This window comes from Arabidopsis lyrata (assembly GCF_000004255.2).
Source record: "Arabidopsis lyrata subsp. lyrata unplaced genomic scaffold ARALYscaffold_2, whole genome shotgun sequence".
Taxonomy (NCBI): domain Eukaryota; kingdom Viridiplantae; phylum Streptophyta; class Magnoliopsida; order Brassicales; family Brassicaceae; genus Arabidopsis; species Arabidopsis lyrata.
This window is the reverse complement of record NW_003302554.1, coordinates 16,800,266-16,820,898: the sequence shown is the minus strand read 5'-3', so window position 1 is coordinate 16,820,898 and position 20,633 is coordinate 16,800,266. Positions and strand designations below refer to the sequence as shown.

At 33.9% G+C, this 20,633-nt stretch overlaps 4 protein-coding genes across 4 annotated transcripts; 1 reads left to right on the top strand and 3 right to left on the bottom strand.

The window, feature by feature from the left end:
* Positions 1-1,125: 1,125 nt before the first annotated feature.
* Positions 1,126-2,438, bottom strand: LOC9325098 (V-type proton ATPase subunit c2). Its single transcript, XM_021035403.1, is given in 4 exon segments — positions 1,126-1,423; positions 1,931-1,979; positions 1,982-2,209; positions 2,298-2,438. Coding segments are annotated over 4 exon segments (489 nt in total). The 5' UTR covers positions 2,377-2,438; the 3' UTR covers positions 1,126-1,290.
* Positions 2,439-5,168: 2,730 nt separating this feature from the next.
* LOC9323670 (aldehyde oxidase GLOX) lies at positions 5,169-7,257 on the top strand. The gene has a single exon (XM_002888988.2). The coding sequence runs from the start codon at positions 5,458-5,460 to the stop codon at positions 7,099-7,101; it is 1,644 nt and encodes a 547-aa protein (XP_002889034.1). The 5' UTR covers positions 5,169-5,457; the 3' UTR covers positions 7,102-7,257.
* A 1,932-nt stretch (positions 7,258-9,189) lies between these two features.
* On the bottom strand, positions 9,190-10,121 carry LOC110231042 (histone H3.3-like). Its single transcript, XM_021035754.1, has 4 exons — positions 9,949-10,121; positions 9,793-9,869; positions 9,607-9,697; positions 9,190-9,522 (listed from the first exon to the last, which is right to left on the bottom strand). The coding sequence occupies exons 1-4, from the start codon at positions 10,018-10,020 to the stop codon at positions 9,352-9,354; spliced, it is 411 nt and encodes a 136-aa protein (XP_020891413.1). The 5' UTR covers positions 10,021-10,121; the 3' UTR covers positions 9,190-9,351.
* Positions 10,122-11,613: 1,492 nt separating this feature from the next.
* Positions 11,614-12,688, bottom strand: LOC9325097 (histone H3-like 3). The gene is made up of 4 exons (XM_021035755.1): positions 12,364-12,688; positions 12,200-12,276; positions 12,006-12,096; positions 11,614-11,921 (listed from the first exon to the last, which is right to left on the bottom strand). Exons 1-4 carry the CDS (start codon positions 12,433-12,435, stop codon positions 11,751-11,753), a joined length of 411 nt encoding a protein of 136 aa, XP_020891414.1. The 5' UTR covers positions 12,436-12,688; the 3' UTR covers positions 11,614-11,750.
* Between the last annotated feature and the right edge of the window lie 7,945 nt (positions 12,689-20,633).

Sequence of the window (20,633 nt, the reverse complement as noted above, 5' to 3'; positions counted from 1 at the left end):
CAGCTGAGAGGGTCCAACATTAGTCAAGTAGACTAAAATAGTGTGTTGATGTTGAACATGACCCTACGGAGCCGTTTTGGCAAGCATTGCGTAAACTATCTACCGAGCTTTAGTAGACAATGTTCCGTGATTTGGTCAGTGGGTTTAATAGTAGGATGTGGGGGCTCTCCACATTGTATTAGTTCTGTTTTAGTTCCCGCCAAATACGTTAGGACAAGTGGCTATGCGACACGTGTTTGTCACCCTAGGGATATGAAAGTAGCCGTTGATATAATTTATTGGATTTTTGTGTTTGGGGAAAAGTGAAGTTAAGCCGTCAGAGGACGAAAAGTTTTTTAAGCAGAGCCTGTTGTTGTCTGAAACCCCAATCCACGTTGGATTTTTTACTGTTTAGCCAGTGTACTTTGTTTTTTTGGATTCATTACTTCTCTTTCAATTATTTAACTTTTAATGTTTCATGTTTGGTTGGTGTACATTAATGGAGAACTCCGCCCATATTCTTTGGATTCCTTTTATAAACCCCAAGGAATAAATTTCTTAACTATAAACTTCTATGTATATTAAATCACGCCTAACCATAAAGGCACCATTTGTTTTCCATGAAATTGTGGAAAAGACGTTGTTCATGAGGATAATTAAAACAAGAGTGGTAGTCGTGAAGAAGGGATTGGTGTAATCAAGAAGGGAAGGAGAGTAAATGCAAAAGAAATGCAAATTTGTGTGAGAGTGTTTAATTGGTGTTTGGTTTGGTGTGGACGACTCATAGCATTATTACATGTGTCATCACTCTCATCTTTATAACAAGTCACGACAATTTGACTGTGCTGGTTTTGGTCTACTCTCTTGAACCCACCATCATATGTTTTCTACTACAAAGTGAATGGTAAGAAAATTATTTACAGTGAAAACGGTAGTTCCTTGAGTCGCAGTGTTCGTTCATGGATGCAAACGGTAGTTTGAATTATGTGAAAATAAATTGAGTTTTATTATTAGTTAATGGGAAGATATCAAGTAGCAGATTTTTGAAATCCCATACTGAGAAGAACATTTTGTATAATAAGGCTGGTTATTAGCGTTATATTGATTAGTTTTGAGATGCAAATGATAGTCTGTTGTATTGCATAATTGAGGGATTTGCAATGCAGGAATGCATTTTATACCAAGTTACAGTGTGTCCAATCATAACAGAACTCAAACTCACAAAAAAAGAAGTGAAAGGAGAAGCTTATGCATTAGATGAAAACTTCTGATATGAGACATGTTGATACTAACAATAAGTCACCACTTCTTTCACTCAGCTCTAGACTGACCAGCTCGAGATGAGAGGATGATACCAACAATGAGACCATACAGTGCAAGCGCTTCCGCAAAGATGAGAATCAGAATCATTCCCACAAACAGCTTCGGTTGTTGCGCATTCGCTCTGCAAAATGAAGCATGAGATTAACAATACAGAGTTCTGAACGATACGTACCGTAGTTGATGTATCAAAAATCAAAGCAGCCTGTTGAATTCTACTGGGAATTTCTCCTACTCTGCTTCAAAGATTCAATACAGGCAGGTCTTAACCAACACCGAATCTCATGTCAAACAACGTCTATGAGAGCAAATCAATAAAGAGCTTTCTCTGGGATGAGTTTGACAACAAATGAAGTAACGAAACTGTATTTGTTATCTTTGAAGCAGAATTACAATCAAGAAACCCTAACTATCTTGGCTATTTGTTGTAGAGATACCCTAACTCTCCTATAGGCTATAGCTAACCAAGTAACCATATGGTCAAAATCAAAGTTCAAAACTACTTAATCATTTTTCCTATCAAACGATGTAAAACAACAAACACCAAAGCTATACCAAAAACTTCTAAACAAGTGAATCGATCAAAATTGCTGCAATCGAACAATTAAGATCATGTAGAAGCAGCAATTACCTAACACCAGCATCACCGACGATTCCAATAGCCATACCAGCAGAGAGAGACCACAAGCTAGCCCAGAAGAGAGATGAGCATAGCCATCGAATAGGTAATAAGACTTGGCCTTGGGGTTAATCCCAGTACTGATGATGACAGCGATGATCAGACCATAAATACCTAAAACACCAGCCATGACCACAGGAACAATCGATTTCATAACAAGTTCAGGTCTCATCACTCCCATTGACGCAACTCCGACGCCACTCTTCGCCGTCCCGTACGCTGCTCCCATACCTGAAACATCAGATCGGATTCGAAGCGAATCAAAACCATGAGTGATTCAAGTCGGGGAAATTGACAAGAGAGAGGATCTGAATCTTACAGGAGAAAACGAGCGCGGCGGCGGCGCCGAGGAATCCGAAGAAAGGAGCAGTTTCATCGCCGCTGAAACCAGAAGCCATTGTGGCTCTTTGATGATGATTGTTGCTCCGATGAGATCTGTTACCAAATTATTATTGTTAGGAGGTTTTGAGAGGAAAGATAGATTAAATTTTTTTACGGGAGTAAAACTTTATAATAACTGCTGTTAAAAAGAGTATTTTGGTGAACGTGGGTTCTCTCAGTTTTGGTGATGCTAGATTACTTTATTGGGCTTAGAGGAAAGGCCCAAAAATCACTAGATGAAGATTGTGCTTCTTTAGTTATAAATTCAATTTGATTATCTGGTTTTCTAGCTTAGGCTCATTTTGGTTATTTGATTTCTACATATCATCTTGGTTTAGTCGCCTAAACCACTAGTTTTGGTGTGATGTATATATGAATTATCAGGCAGCGTAAATAGAATGTTTATGTTCCTGTTGAGAAAGAATACGATGGTTTCAGTGTATAAACAAAAGTTAATTCTAAATAATACTGCAAAAATAAGATTTCACGTTGACAACCAGAAACAATGAATACAAATTAAGAGTGTCAGCTTGCAAAGAGTTGATGCATTGAATTTTAACGGTTAATCATTATATTTCATAATATCGATATTCATGTTACATCTAAATAAAACTGAAGTATGACCAATAATAATACGAAAATTATGTAGCAAAGAAACTGAGACTCAAACATATCCTGTACTGTAATTGTCAACAGTGGGTCAATCCTTGAATTTGGTGGATATAATATAATATACACATGTATAAACGACGAATGCATTCCCTAAAAGATACTATTTGGACAGATTCACAACACAAATTGCTATACTATCAATACATTATACATTATACGATAACAGAAAAAAATCGTAATTGAAAATAGAGTAAATCAAATCTGCATCATATATACAGCTCTTAAACCAAATAGTATATATATAGCTCATATGAATTACAGAATAAACAAAAGAACATAAATCTTGGCCGCTTTTGATTTATTAATATTTTCATTTATTTATTTATGTTCAAGACAGAAATGCAAAATCTTTAGTTTATTATTCTTTTTGTTCCGTCCATTTTGTGCATTCCCCTCACCTCTCTGCTTATATATCACTCTTGTAATCTGTTTTTTCTTACTTTTATTATATATATATATATATATATGGGTTGATATAATCTGCAAAAGCAGCGTTAGATAAGTTTGACAAAAAAAAAATACTCATGCTTCTTGTTGTGAATTTCTGTGAACTCTCTTGTGTTTTATGTTATATACATTTGGCTTTCACTAGAATTTCTCTTTTAAATTACACTATTCATTCAATTTTGGGGGGAAAACAAAAAAACTGTGACATGTCACGTTAACAAAACGTTTCTATGTATTATGTATATGCACTATGCATATGCAAACATAAACTGTCCAGTGGAGAGATTCTTAATATCTTTACAGTTTGTAATTTGAAAAAGAACATATACTTAGACCAGCTTTTGGGTTTTAGATATATACGCAAATGGTCAAATGTATTAAAACAATTATATATATTTTCGCGACGAAACCATTGATTTATTCTAGGATACATTTTGGCGATCTTGATCATTATAAAACTTTTCTTTGCTGCTTTGAATATTTATCTGGAAGGACAGTTGGACCAACGAGACAGAATATAAATCAATAAAAATCTTCTTTCTACATCAAATTTATTTATAAACACCGGTTTATATAGTTGAAAAAGTACACTTTTAAACACGCCCAACGTATTTGTTTGTCATATTTGTTATTCGTGTATAGACTTTTTTTTATATAAGATTCACTGAATTTTTGAAGTGACGTTGTGGAGTTAAAACGTAAATATCAAAAGAAATAACACTTGGGAGATAATCAACGCATTTCAATGTTTGATGTTGATATAGCATCATTTCACAAACAAATGACTAAGCAATCAGCAGAATTACTCAACCCGCCTCGCGTATAATGTTAATATTCAATCATAGAAATTGTTCCTTCGACAATTAACATTTAATATTAGTACATTTCAGGTTGGTACCACGTCTTTAAGTAATTGACCAACCCGAAAAAATAGAAGTACTAACGGTAAAAAAAAAAAAAAAAAAAAAAAAAAAAAAAAAAACGGTAATTTTTTTTACTTGAGATGATCACTGTTTACTAAGGCTTAGGTCTTAACTATTTGCATAATCAATTCATATATTTAGATTTTAAATTAATCGGATGGAGAAACTAATTAAGATTGATGTGTACAATAATGATGTCTAAATAAAATTTTCACTATATTCGCCTTTGATATACTGTATTTGGTGTGGAATCTTTACATGGCTTCATAGTTATACAAATGTTGCATGGAATTTAAATCAGAGAGAAGAAACTTTTTATAACGTTGGGGATAACCCAATCGTGCCGACTCAACTATTCCAATTTTACATTTACTAAAGGTTCAGCTAGAAACAATTATTTTCGATGCAAAAATAAAAGGGCTTAGCTTTAAAGATATCAGAACATACAATAATTTTTTATTATAAAAACATACAATAAAGTGTAATGCTTTTAATTTAAGTTTATTTTATTTTGAAATTTCATTTCTTCTTACGCGTTTTATAGTATTAATTACAAATGGAAGATTTGACCTAGGAAGTTTGAAAGGTGGAAATTTTACCCAAATTTTTAAAGTTAGTCAACTTGAATTAAATAACTTTCCAGTTTTGAACTATTGGAAATTAGTAAAAAATACAGAGTAATGAAACATGGCATAATTTCACTTTTTGACACAGAATTAAAGGAAATACGCGTGCTTGTTACAAACACAAAAAAAAAAACCATTGTTTTTGGTGTTGTTCATATTAGGTAATTTTATTTAAGTAAACTCAATAAAAACTCCATTATAGACTAAGACTATAAGTAAAAAAACTGGAAATTTAGCATGATCTTTAGGAATAATATCTAGAGGTTTTAATTATTAGCACGTCTTTACATTTAATTGATTTTTTTCCAACCTTGTATAAAGTAGAGCTAATAGACCACACAAACAAGAAAAAAAAATTAGTATATATCTATAAATAAAAAAAACAACCCGTGACATAACTCAATATTCCAACGAAGACAAAAAAAAAAAAATGGCTGCTAAAGCCACAATCCAAATCTTCTCCGACGTCAATCATCTCCGATACTTCGCTCTCTTCTTTCTCCTATCGTGCCACGTGGCATCCGGCGACGAAGGAACATGGGAACTTCTTTTACCAAACGTCGGGATCTCAGCAATGCACTCTCAGCTCCTTCACAACGACCGTGTCATAATGTACGATCGAACCAACTTCGGTCCTTCCAACATCTCTCTCCCCAACGGAGCCTGCCGCAGCAGCCCGGGTGACGCAGTCTCGAATATCGACTGCACCGCTCACTCGGTCGAATACGACGTCGCTTTGAACCGTATCCGTCCCTTAACAGTCCAATCCAACACTTGGTGCTCCTCAGGCGGAGTCACTCCCGACGGAACTCTTCAACAAACGGGAGGTGATAAAGACGGAGAACGTAAAGTTAGACTTTTCGCTCCTTGCGACGACAATATTTGTGACTGGACAGAAGTCGATAACGGACTCGCTGCAAGAAGATGGTACGCTACAAACCATGTCCTCCCCGACGGTCGGCAGATCATAATCGGAGGTCGAGGTCAATTCAACTTCGAGTTTTTCCCCAAAACAAACGCTCCAAATCTCTACTCTTTACCGTTTTTGTCCGAAACCAACGATCCTGACGAAAACAATCTTTACCCTTACGTTTTCCTAAACACCGATGGAAACTTGTTCATATTCGCTAACAACAGAGCGATATTGCTAGATTATTCCAGAAACACTGTCGTCAAAACGTATCCCGAGATCCCTGGAGGTGATCCAAGAAGTTATCCGAGCACTGGCTCCGCCGTTCTTTTGCCGATAAAGAACCTTGTGTTAGAGGTTCTAGTGTGTGGAGGTGCACCAAAAGGATCGTACGACCTCTCTCAAAGGAGAAATACTTTTGTGAAAGCTCTTGACACATGTGCAAGAATCAATATCAACGACGTGAATCCTCAATGGATCGTTGAGAAGATGCCGAGAGCGAGAGTTATGGGAGACATGATGCTTCTACCTGACGGAAATGTTCTGTTAATTAACGGTGGTGGTTCAGGGACAGCTGCTTGGGAGCTTGGTCGTGAACCGGTTTTTAATCCTGATATTTACCATCCCGATAAACCGGTCGGTTTAAGATTCGAAGCTCAAAACCCAAGCAAGATCCCTCGAATGTACCATTCTACCGCGACTTTGCTTCGTGACGGGAGAGTTCTTGTTGGAGGAAGCAACCCTCACGCGTTTTACAATTTCACCGGCGTTCTTTTCCCGACGGAGCTGAGGTTAGAGGCTTTTTCGCCGTCGTATTTGGATCCTAAGTACTCGAGTATTCGTCCGAGTATTGTGGATCCTAGGTCACAGTCAACGATCAACTACGGTAGAATCTTGAGGCTGAGGTATACTGTAACCGGAAGAGTGAAAAGTCCGGTTAAAGTGACGATGTTGTTTCCTTCGTTTACTACACATTCTTTCTCGATGCATCAAAGGCTTTTGGTTCTTGATCATGTCATTTCTTTTAGACTCGGGATTAGCAGGATTTATGAAGTTAGAGTTAGGACTCCAAGCTCCCCGATTCTTGCACCGCCCGGTTATTACATGGTTTTCGTTGTAAACCAAGATATACCTAGTGAAGGTCTTTGGGTACGTTTACAGTGAACGTGGTCATCGACATTGATCATTCACTTACTATATGTGCTAATTGGGTGATTTTTAATTAAAATATTGTTGAGGACTTTTTTATATATTGATTTCGTAATATTTTATGTTATTATTCAAATATTAAAGGAATCAGATACTTTGGTATTTCTCTGAGTCGGTGAAATTCATATTATTAGATACTTTATAGAAATACGAAATCTCGAATTTGTTTATTACGCGAGGACGTGGGCAAGAGAATGATTGTAAACTTATTTATTCCTTGCGGATTTTTGTGGGAATATCAAATAAAGAAGAAAAAAAATGAGAATTTTTAAGTTGGAAAATCCAAAAAAGGAACGTCGTGTGTCGAAAGATTTGCGAGAGACCAGAATAAGACAGACGACAGATTCTAAAAGACATACTACGTAGTGAGTTGCGTCATATGATCCAACTAAGATTCTTACTGTCTTGCACGTCTCACCACCACGTATGTCACTCTCTTGCGCAACTATTTCTACGCCATTTACACCCAATCACAAAACATTCAAACACTTAAGTTTATAGTAAAATTCATATCGGATCCAACTAAGAGCATCTCCATCCATCAGACACTGTGTGGGTATCTCAAAAATACTATTTTAACCAATTTATACTCCCTCTGTTCCTAAAAGATTGATTTTCTAGAGATTTCACATATTTTAATAAACAATCATTGATTAATTATTTATTTTTATTAAACATTTTTTAATAAACTATGAACCAATAGTAATCTAAAACAGTTAATCATTACGTCTTGAAATCTACGATTTATTAATATCAATTAATTAAAAATAAAGAAAAAATATAGAAAATCAATCTTTGTGGAACAAACCTAAAACACTAGAACATCAAACTTTTAGGAACGGAGGGAGTAATAAATAAGTTATTTATTTAAATTATAAATTATAAAAAAAGAATTTGGCCAATAATAAAAGGACAAGTGGAGACATAGTTTTTCAAAGTTTCTCAAACCAGAAACTGTGTCTACACTCTCTCCTACTTTTATATTATTTTCTATTTTTTAATCTTGAGACATTCCTCCAGACATTACTGTTAGAGATGCTCTAAGTTTCTTACACCAATTGTCATTGTTGTTTATGGGAGGGAAAACAACAGTCCAAATAGAGACAAAGAAGAAGTAATGGACCAAAGATTCAAAGAGATTTGGTTACTTTCTTATTAGTAGTATGTTGAAAATAAATGTAAAGTAAGAGAAAAAAAAAATGTAAAGTAAGAGAACAAATTTACAAATGTCAAGTTCGAAACCTTGTGATTTTAATCATAGTTAGTTATTGTAGAAACTTTAAATGACATGAATTCCCGGTTTTGAGAATTGGTCTTGAATTCAGTTTCGAAATGTCTAGTTAAGTCAATAATAAAAGAAAAAAACAATAACACTAGACAATCAATCACAAGATTAATCCTCTGTTACGAGTTACAAAATCATAATTGGTGATTCTAAAGACATCAAATCTTAAATACCTAAATCAATAGAGTAAGAAAATCGTTGTTGAAACAGTGAGTTAACAAAATGTGGATTCAAAACACAATGATCACCGCCACCATCAATTCTAGCCCTGCAAGTGCGGTTATTCGGTTCGGTTTAATCGATTTGGTTTGGAAATCAGTTAATTTGGTTATTGATATTTTTACCGAAATTGTGGGAGGTTTTTTTTTGGTATGAAAAATTGTGGGAGGTTTTTAGCTAACGTTCGGTTGGTTTGGTTAAATCGATTTTATATTCTGGATATGAATGAAAAAAAAAAGATATTGGGCCAGACACTTTTTTATACAGCCCAAACACAAAACTGGGCTATCTAATTGTTTAAAATTTAAAGAAAACGAAACTGGGCCACAGTTTTTTGTAAAAAAAAAAAACTGGGCCAAACTTAAATCCATTTCAGACCTATACATAGACATCTACTTGTACGTATCTCCTTGTTTCAAAACAGAGGAAATTGAACAGAACAGAGAAGCGCGTTTGAGACAATGACGACGGCGGCGCATGGTAATATTATCGGCTCGGAATATTATCGCAGGGCTTATCAATTCGATACACATAACAAGAGAGTAATGAAGGTTTAATATCATTAATAACCAATTAATCTTTCAAAGAAAATTTAAGAACATAAATGTATTTTTGTTAAAAGCAGCAAAAACAATCCAAAACAATAACACCAAAACCCTAATAGAATAATAATAGTTCAAGATTGAATTCGATTCTAACTTCTAAGCACGCTCTCCACGAATTCTTCTTGCCAATTGAACATCTTTAGGCATAATCGTAACCCTCTTTGCATGAATGGCACACAGATTTGTGTCTTCAAACAAACCCACCAAATATGCCTCCGCAGCTTCTTGAAGTGCCAACACAGCGTGGCTTTGGAATCTCAGATCCGTCTACATTACAATGAAACAACATCTCAATCTCAATTATAATCACGATCAATCTTCTTCATCAAGTTAGGTTTTCGATAATCTTACCTTGAAATCTTGGGCGATTTCACGAACAAGACGTTGAAAGGGAAGTTTACGGATCAACAACTCTGTGCTCTTCTGGTATTTACGAATCTCACTGATTCATCAAACAAGAATCAACCGATTTCATCAGACGGAATGATTTCAGAAACAAAGATTGTGATATGAAAGAGGAGAGATCGTGAAACTTACCGAAGAGCGACGGTTCCGGGACGGTAACGGTGAGGCTTCTTGACTCCACCGGTAGTCGGCGCAGATTTCCTCGCCGCCTATGTTACGATTACACAATCAATCAATATGAAACCCTAGATTTCTCAATTTACGTTACAAAACTAAAAACGAACAAACCTTGGTAGCGAGCTGTTTCCTTGGAGCCTTTCCTCCGTGTGATTTTCTCGCGGTTTGCTTCGTACGAGCCATGGCTTCTTCAAGAATCTGAGAGCTTAGAAACTATGAAGAATATTTGAAACAGAGAGAAGAATCGCTGAAAGCTTTGAATGTTGTGTTTTAACTTATGAGAAAAGTAAAACAGATTAGTGAATTTATAGTGAGGATTAGGTCGGTTTATTTTGGGAGACTAACGGAAGAGGAGTTGATAGACGTCCGATTAAAAGCATGGTCGACGGTCCAGATTTGATTGATGATAAGATTAAGCATACGTGGCGATCTGCGTTTTTGATTCTTATTGGTCCATTTCTTGCATACATATACAATGAAATTACAAGAAGAACCAGAGACCGAAGATCCCCAGTCTTGATCTTTCTGACCTCAACCTTGTGTCCATATATCTTTTGATCCTGAAGCACTTTTTAACAAGGAAGTATGGAACAATTGCAATAAGTGATATTATATGGTAATGTTATCATTAGCAGAGGCTTGTTTTCTCACTGGACACATTACAAGTGAAAGCTTTTGATGACAAGAGAAACAGAGAAATAAATTAATGGATGTTTGCTTACGAGTATATAACAAATGATATAATTTAATCTTCGTAAAGAGATGCTTAAGCTAATTGATTGATTCAATAGCTATCATTAGAACAGAGACATGAGACATGAGATACTTAACTCACCTTGACACGAGCCTTTCCCTTGTAAAACAAGCCTCTAAATCATTCTCCAAGACAATAATCGAGATAGAAACATAGAATCAAGTAAGTACCTTTTTTGCTTCATCTTCATCGTTGTGATGAATATTCATTTATTTGCAGCCGAAATATATATATATAGTTATAAGGATTAAAAAAATGGAAATTATCAAACTCGTCAAAAAGAGGAAACAACCGAAGTTTTCATTTTTTTCTTGTATCAATCTTTCGCTATAAATACTAACTCACCTCTTCTCTTCCTTGAGAAATCAAAATTATCCATTGTTCAACGTGTTAGTGATTATGGTTCTTCTCAGCTATTCTCGCTGCGAAAGTCCCTGATTCGAATTTTTCCCACTTTCTAAAACCCAACACATGAACCTTCACGAACCTATCTTTCTCGTTACCTAAATCCTTAATTAACACATTCCCTGCTAAATTTCTTATCTCTCAAGGCAAGCAACGGAAACTCTTGCAACCAAGACCAGCTTTTCATTATAATAGTTATATAGAAAAGAAAAGAAAAGAAAACGAATAATAACTAGGCCCGCCACTTTGTAATACAGCCCAAAAACAAAACGAGGACACCTTTTTTTTTTTTCAAAGAGCCACTTTTCTTTGATCAAAAACAAAGCTGGGCCACTTTTTTAAAAGAAAAACAAAACTGGGCCAAACATAAAACCCAATTTACGTGCATCCTCCTCCTTTAGTAAACACGCATTTTCAAAACAGAGGAAATCGACAGATCGGAGAAGCGTGGTTGAGACTGAGACGGTGAATACATGGGTTAACCGAACTCGATTTACAAAGCTATCAATCTGTTCAGCTCTCTTAACCGAAGAAGCCAAACCAAAAACCGAGAATTTTGGTTCGGTTCGAAATATTATCGCAGGGCTAAACAATTCAGTATAGAGAACAATAGTAAGGAAGGATTAATATCATCGATAAATTCATCTCTCAAAAGAGCGTTTGACATATTCTTAAAAGTAGACAAAGCAAAAACAATCCAAAACTAATAAACCCTAATAGAAGAAATAATAGTTCATGATGATTGAATTCAATCCTAAGCACGCTCTCCACGAATCCTTCTTGCCAATTGAACATCTTTAGGCATAATCGTAACCCTCTTTGCATGAATGGCACACAGATTTGTGTCTTCAAACAAACCCACCAAATATGCCTCCGCAGCTTCTTGAAGTGCCAAGACAGCGTGGCTTTGGAATCTCAGATCCGTCTACATTACAATGAAACAACATCTCAATCTCAATTATAATCACGATCAATCTTCTTCATCAAGTTAGGTTTTCGATAATCTTACCTTGAAATCTTGGGCGATTTCACGAACAAGACGTTGAAAGGGAAGTTTACGGATCAACAACTCTGTGCTCTTCTGGTATTTACGAATCTCACTGATTCATCAAACAAGAACCAAACGATTTCATCAACATCGAAGACGGAATGATTTCAGAAACAAAGATTGTAATATGAGAGAGGAGAGATCGTGAAACTTACCGAAGAGCGACGGTTCCGGGACGGTAACGGTGAGGCTTCTTGACTCCTCCTGTAGTCGGCGCAGATTTCCTCGCCGCCTATGTTACGATTACACAATCAATCAATATGAAACCCTAGATTTCTCAATTTACGTTACAAAATTCAAAAACTAAGAACGAACATACCTTGGTAGCGAGCAGCTTCCTCGGAGCTTTTCCTCCGTGTGATTTTCTCGCGGTTTGCTTCGTACGAGCCATGACTTCTTCAAGAACCTGAGAGCTTAGAAGCTATGAAGAAGATTTGAAACAGATAGAAGAATCGCTAAAAGCTTTTGAATGTTGTTTGTGTTTTGATATTGAGAAAAGTAAAACAGGTAAGTGAATTTATAGTGACGAGGTGAATTGTTCGGTCGGTTAATTTTGGGAGATTAACGGGAGAGGAGTTGATAGACGTACGATTGAAGGCATGTTCGATCGACGGTCCATATTTGATTTGAATAAGATTATGCTTACGTGGCGATCTGCGCTTTCGGTTCTTATTGGTCCATATTTGATTTGACTAAGATTAAGCATACGTGGCGATCTGCCTTCAATTCTTATTGGTCGCTTTTGGTTTAGTTTAAGATTAAATCTTTCTTTTAGTCTAAGTAAAGTTTTTTAAATGAGTAGGCTTATATCTATTTGGGCCTACATTGATTATGGTTGGACTCTACAGTCCACTTAAAATAGGCCATAAGCCCATTAAAGCAGCCAAGCCACAACATAAAAACACTTCCCCAAGTTCTTCCCAAGAATTTAAGAAACATAAATCGTAGAAACGTAGAGAAACAAACATATATATCGTGACGCAGACATATTTGATATGATATTATATAAAACACATTAAGGACACTCAAGATCCTCTCATGAGATTGATTATTGGTTAGAGTTGCTATATTTTTAAAGAAAATATGATTTTGTTTTTGATATTTGATGTAACTATAACTCCTACTTCACAAGAACGATTCTTGATAGTGACAACCCAATCATTGACATATCTATTGTTTCACTTTGGTAAGTTTTGGTTCAATTGTTCATCTAAACATTGACATGTATGACGAATGATTAGCGTTTGCTGCAAAGTAGAAAAATCTCCAAACTTTTGTTCTTGTAAACATAAGAAGATCGAATAGACCGTAGACATTGGATAGATTATGACCGATGCTAATTCATTCTGCATGCAATTCTTTACCTATGCATATATTTTTATGTTTAGCGATTCTGCGAATGACTGAAATAAAAGGTATTCTACAATTTCTTGACTTTTACGTTTGATTCCAAATGATATTTTATAAGTATTCAACCATTATATTCCACAACTACCCCTAGTAGGCCTGCGACTTTGACCCGACCCGATTGTGCCAACCCAAACTGAACCGATTTTTTCGGTTTTCGGTACAAATCGATTTGGGTTTCGGTTCAATTCGGAGGGATTGAAATCTAAGTTCGGAAACCTGACCCGATTACCGATCGGATATCCGATATATATATATTTTTAAATGATACCATAGTTAACCAAAATATACCAAAATTAAATTGAATTTAACCGATTAAACCGGTTTTAACCCGGGAAACCCAAAAATTTATTTAATTCGATAGATATTCAAATAACCGAAATAAACTGAACCCGACCCTACCCGAATATTTTTCGATTTACTTCGGATGGATTTTTAATAACCCAAAAAACCGAAACCCAAAAAAACCGACCCGATCCGAATACCCGAACTCGCAGGCCTGACCCGTAGTGTTTCTACTTGCAGTCATGTCATGTGCCTAACTGCCCAAAAGCTAAGAATTAATGTATAATCATTACCAATCTCTTGGTATGATTTAAAAACAATTATTGCGTTACGACTCCAAACCATCGTGTACCATGCAATCAGATCTCTATAACTATGACTTTGACTTAATGAATCTCCTCTCTTTGAAATTGTTAGAACTTCTCTAACTTAAATGGGAGAAAAATGATAGAAGATGTTTCGTTCTTCTTTTTTCCTGGTCCACTGGTTCAGAGGAGTCATATATTTCTCAATAATATTGAATGATCATATAGTCTCTGCGAATGCAGATGCTCTCAAGTCTCAATCCAATGATTAGTTTCTGCTGTTTATATCAAGTGGTTCAAAAAACTCACAGCATATACGCCCATAACTATTAATATTTTTTGTTTACAATTTTTAATGTTATTATAAATGCTTTGACAATGAAGGTTATTGTGAATATTGAATAAGGTTCAACGACTACTTGTGTGATTCATGTGTTATATTGGCGCTGTCATTGAATTCCACAGTCCCAATCATATGAGATACATTCATACAAATTTCGTCCAACAACGATTCGATAACTTTCTGACCCAATCATATAACAATAAGAATAAAGAAATATTAGTTCACGTCTAGTTAATTCGAGCAATTTTGCAGTTGATGATATGAAGCTGAAAAGATGACTAAATGCATGGCTTTTATGGGCACTCTCTTACTGTACGGATTTCTCGGAACTCTTCACTATCTTTTCCCTTCTTGATAATAGCTTTCAATTTTACCTATACTTTAAAGTTTTAAATAAAAGTTGCGAGTGTTTTGACACTTACATGTTACACAATGATATATACTACTAACGAAAAAAGGAGGATATTAAGTTAATTAAAGGATAATGAGAGACCTAATTATTAGTGTATAATGAAAGATACTGTTTCAAATAAAGCGTCAAAATTATTTTTAGACAAACAATTTAATGAGCTGGTCTATGGACTGGCTTAACATTGACGTACTAGTATACTCAATGTAAGGACTAATCATTTCCCAATATACAATAAATTGATGCTAATTATTATACATTTACTTTAGTGTCGTTAATTAATCAAGGTCCATTTTCGTTATTAAAAACAAACTGAAAAAATGATGTTACACGTAGTATAAAACTCTTAATGCTTGAAGTCCGAAATTAGGACTAAAGTTATTCGCCCTCATACGTCACTGCGTACTTAACTACTTATTCCTTCGCTCCATAACATATATCAATTCTCCCAAAACCAGTTTTATATGATTAAGTCTCATCGTATAATTGCAATGCAAGGCTGTGTCCTTTGCTTTTCTCTTTTAACTTAATTTAAATTATCTTATATCTTTTTTGCCTCTTTTGTTTTCATTCTACACAACCCATGAGGTAACCAAATCTAGTGTTATACAATTTTTTATAGAATCATAAAGAGTTATATAACTAATTATGATTATGATATCTTTTGCCAAAACCTTCTTGATTATCTATAAAAGTTGGACTACCGTTTCCAGTATTGGCATAATAAATATAAAGATCACATAATTAGAAGATAAATATATTTGTCTGACCATGGTTAGTTTTAATTACGAACTAGAATGAGATTTTAAAGTTTCACCGAAGGGATTTGAGTATAGATTTTAAAAATTTGGTGCCTTCACTTCTGTTAGCAATAGATGATCCTGGATTTACAATACCAAAAAAATGAAAACTTTTGATTTAGTTAATTTATATACACTGTATATAGTAGTAAACATATACATATTATGAAATTAGTTATGTAGATCTAAAAAGTTTTATATCTAGACTAATCAATCGATTAGTGAGTTTGTATTTTTAAATAGAGTTTTCACTAATTGTACAAATTTGTTTTGTTGGAGCCATGAACAGAAACAAAACACTAATCTGAATTTGAATTATAAATATCTATGATTTGTAATTATTAATAAACAAAATAGAAAGGGAGACAGAGACGTGGCGAAATTTGATAAGGTGTTAGAGATGCCGAAAGACGTTTGCCTAAATAAAATCAAAGCATAATCCTGATTAGCATATATTAATGCTTTTATTAACCTAAACAATGCATGTGCACTTTTATGTCTTCACTCTTCTTCAGACTTATAAGAAAGCACTGATTAAAACTTAGATTTAATTAATTCGACATAAAGATTAACTAAAGTACCATCTATGATGAAAATAAATAAAAACTTAAGATTCCAGATAGGCTTTTATAAAGTACAATAGCAAACTATTAACCGAACTTATGTTTTTTTTTTTTTTTTTTTGAATAGATGTTAAATTATATTCAAAAAAGAGAAGAAAAAAACTTGTTTTACAACTTAATGCATACGTTTCATAGAAAAAGAATCTCTAACCGAACTTATGTTTTTGTGTTTAACGCGTCTTGATACCATAGTTTTTCTGTTTATAAACAGTTTCTTTTAAAAGAAATGTGAGTGGAGAATGACAAATTTCACTCCGAAAAAAGCTAGATTTACTTAATTTTAAGAAACATTGAGCAAACCAAACTTTAATCAGGTTCATCCCTTCTGATTGTGGCTAATGACTGCCTAATTCGTAAAATAAACTAAACTAGTAAAACGTATTTAAAGGAAAATAGAGAATACAAATATGACGGAATGTTCCGTGGGTCCGTAACGTTCACTGTGTACAACGGAGCGTCGTCACATTTTTTTCTGGTAACACTTGAACCTTTGGACTGAGAAAGAGGGTCACAAGTCGGTCAACGGGATTTATAAATTGTTTGACCACTCTTACTGACTTAGCTGGCGCGCCACGTCATCTTCTGACGTTGACATGTCATCGTTAAACACACTTTGAGGGTCCACATCGACATATTTAGCGCCTAGTAGACGTTTTCCACTTAAGTTATCAATTTATTATTTACATCATTTATTTATTTGTAATTAACAAATATTGAATAATTTATAAATGAAACATACTTAAAATCCAACCAAAAAAACATATAATGAATCGATTTTTTTCTTAGTAAATGATCAGAGATCTATATGGATATTGTTGCTTCAACAAATGACATTATACAAAGATTTTTATTTGATGTGATTTGTGTCCTAGTGAATACAAATTAAGCGTTTAGCTTATTGTTTGATCCTATATAATATACTTATTTCCTCAAATTGTTCGTGCATGTTAATGCAATTTGGTGCATGGAGGCAGAAAGAGACAATCCATTGCCGATTCTTAGCATACGATCAACTCTTGTAATTATATATTTATGGAGAAAAAATTAATAATTGAGTTGGATTCATTATAACCAATAATAAAACTAAAATTCTGCAGAAGCATTAATGAAGATTTGCTTAGGAAGATAAAATTAAATGAGAAGATCCTTAAAACGCAACAAGTGGGGTGAGAACGTAACGTCGCATGGGGGGGGGGGGATGCATCCATAACATGCATTTGGACCCACCTTTGTTTATTTCAATTTTTTGAATTCAATATTTAGATTTAAAAAAGGGCGATTCAATCACCTCTTTCAAACTATTATTTCAGCATGAAACATATATGTATATGAGTACTCGAGTTAAATCATATGATAAGTGAATATATCTATGGTCTCCATAGCAACATAGGCATTTGTCATGAGTCCAAAACTATTTTTTAAAAAATTATTGAAAAAAGGTCCCAATTTTTTAGAATATTTTTTTTAGTAAGAATTTTTTTTTTTTTAGTTTTGCCAAGGGTCCTCCCATAAATCGAGACGGCACTAAATATATCATAAAGTTATCATCATGCCACATGCAGAAAATGTGATATGTAGGAAAATGTGATATGCAGGAGTGATAGGAACTCGCGGTGTGGACAGTGGATCATTGATCAACGATTTTATATGTCTTTTGTAGTTCAACAATTTTAGGTGATGAAAGAAATTTCTTACATTCTTTAACAAAAAAAAAAAAGAAATTTCTTACATTAGTCAAATAATCTAATTGCAATGCAATAAGGGTTTTTTTTTTTTGGTACCATAATGCAATAAGGGTTATAGACTTATAGTATACTTACAATTACAAAATATGCTGTGTAATAAAAAACATAGTTTCTAGGAAGATTTTGCCGGCAGTCTTTTTTAGTAGACATAATCTGAAAATTCTAAGGATAAGAGTAATGAGTACATCAGATTAGACCGACAGTAACAATGCTGATAGTGATTAATCATGCATTTTATCACATGAAAATGTACGATACATAGATAAATGTACACATTTATCATTAGATTTACATATTTTTGGCATTAGAAAATGGAAAATCTGTTGGCTGGCTGCCTTGTTGCTAAGAAATTTTTGATAAAATAACTGGAGATGGGGACATTCGCGCACATGGAGGCATGGACACATTTGTAAACTACAAAAATAAGTGTGTTTTGGTGTGGTACGCCGTATTACAATATTTTTTCTTTCGCATAAAAACACTTGATTAAAGAAAATTAATTTTAATTTTCGCAGTGAACAAAAAGCATCTTCAGTTAATCTGAACTGGTTCTGGTGAGAGAACCTTTGTACTATAGTCTATAGTTTTATAGTATTAAATCAATTATACAGTTTTAAATAGCATTGTTAAATTACAATTTCTTACAACTTTTCCCAGCTACCCATGTGGTGGGTTTAATTTATTGTTGTTTAACATAAATTTTCCCACTTCCGTGCGCCGAAATTGATTTATTCGAAAACGACAAAGTTTAGTAGTATTAATAGTTTAATACTGTGTATTTTTATGTTTATTAGTATACACATTTAAAAAGTTTTGACTCTCATGCTGCCGCTTGTGGCTAATGGCCCTTGGTTGTACGAGCACGAACTATCTTGAAGCATTTCATAATTTATTGTTAAAAGCACTTTAATCCTTTTCTTTAATCCAAAAGCAATACAACCTGTTCGGTTTTGTTCGGTTAATGCTTTAGTTGTAATAAACTCACGCCATACTCATAATTTCGAATACCCTTGTCCCTTAACCCTAATTTCTAAGATGAAACACCATGTCCTAAATCCTTGTTAGCTTGATTTAACAGATTTTACCTCATATATATTACTAAGGTTTAACTCACAAAAACGATTGTGTAGATGATTTTCTTTTCGGTCTAATAACTAGTCTACCTTCAATTCATAGTTTTGTAATGTTATTTTCAAGTAATTGTTATTGATTGTCTGGTCGCAGATAAATACATTTTACAAAAACACCTACTAAATATGAGCTATTCGAAGAAGATCGTCGTTGGTGTAATGATTGATTTAGAAAAGTGTCGTTTTAACAGTTATATATTTATTTTGGCAAAAAATAACAGTTATGTTTGCTGTTGAAATTTTTGATAGCTTTCATATGCTGTAGATCTAATTTTCAATCATAGGTGGATCCAAAATAGAAAACTTTGGATAGACTTACAAGCAACAAATCTGCTTGCTGAACTGTCTAAGCTAAGCTTACACCAAAATTTGAACTGCATACCATCTTTTACGTGCATATTAGTATATGTAAAAATTTCTTAATATTTTAGTTGTAATCTACTTTAAAAACAAAACAAAAAAAAACTCAACCATACAATCTAATTACAATGGTTAGAAAGTATAAAATTGAAAGAAAAAAAAAAACTAAACAAAATTGTTTTGTTTAGAAATGTGGCATTAATTATTATAACTTTTTTCAACTAGTAATTTTTCCTCGTTAACATTTTTTAATACTTTTGTCCAAAAAAAAAACATTTTTTAGATACTTAAATTTCCTAACATTCCGAATAAATCTGAATATAATATTGTACCTTAGATCTGCTCCCAACTTTTTTTGTTTTGACTGATTAATTCATTAGATTAGAAACAGTTTGAAATAAACAACCTCAAAAAAGGATCCAAAAACAATTACTAAGAGATCGAAAACAAAAAAGTACAATACTTAAGCTATACACATCTCTTCAGTGGAAACTTTATGAAGCCAAAAAAAGGTAGCCCGAAGCTACATATGATTGTCTTCGATCCTCGAAAGTAATATTACTAGCAATTAGGAACGCTCCCTTGTTAGCACATCTTTCTTCCGGGATTAATCTCCAACTATTTACCTTACGAAAAGCAGAAAAAATTAACTCTGGTTGAAATTTGAAAGAGTGCCAAGCTGCAAGTCTGCAAACCGCATTGAGGAGATCTTTAGCTTCAACAACAAAACACACTCTTCTCACCTTGAGACTACTCATGCTCTCAATGGCCCGAAGCCATACTTCTAATTCTGCATCTGATTTAGAATTACAAGGAGAGAAGGCTCTTCTATTGTGAAGCAAAACCTTTCCATGTTAACTTAACTTAAATGTACTATTGATTTAAAGTTAGAAAAATGTACTATTGATTTATTGTCCAAATTTTCCTTTCTCCATTAATGACGTTATTGTGGTTTCATGTGGTACATATGATCGACGATCATTGATCATCTTGTTTGGATAATTGAGTACGTCTCACTTAAATAACACTTAATCTATAACAAAGTCAGTATATAAAATATATAGGTTTATGAAACCAGCCACTATGATCCTAATTTTGAGATCACATTTTGAATCATTATACTTTTTTTTGATTTATATTTCGAAAGAAGTAATAATTAGTCGAATTATAATATGCGTCCAC

Coding starts and splice junctions, on each gene's coding strand:
- LOC9325097 (XM_021035755.1), bottom strand. CDS start 12,435: ATGGCTCGTACGAAGCAAACCGCGAGAAAATCACACGGAGGAAAAGCT. Junction 12,277..12,363: donor GGAAGCTGCTCGCTACCAAG/GTATGTTCGTTC, acceptor ATCGTAACATAG/GCGGCGAGGAAATCTGCGCC. Junction 11,922..12,005: donor AAATCGCCCAAGATTTCAAG/GTAAGATTATCG, acceptor ATTGTAATGTAG/ACGGATCTGAGATTCCAAAG.
- LOC110231042 (XM_021035754.1), bottom strand. CDS start 10,020: ATGGCTCGTACGAAGCAAACCGCGAGAAAATCACACGGAGGAAAGGCT. Junction 9,870..9,948: donor GGAAACAGCTCGCTACCAAG/GTTTGTTCGTTT, acceptor ATCGTAACATAG/GCGGCGAGGAAATCTGCGCC. Junction 9,698..9,792: donor CCCGGAACCGTCGCTCTTCG/GTAAGTTTCACG, acceptor TTGATGAATCAG/TGAGATTCGTAAATACCAGA.
- LOC9323670 (XM_002888988.2), top strand. CDS start 5,458: ATGGCTGCTAAAGCCACAATCCAAATCTTCTCCGACGTCAATCATCTC.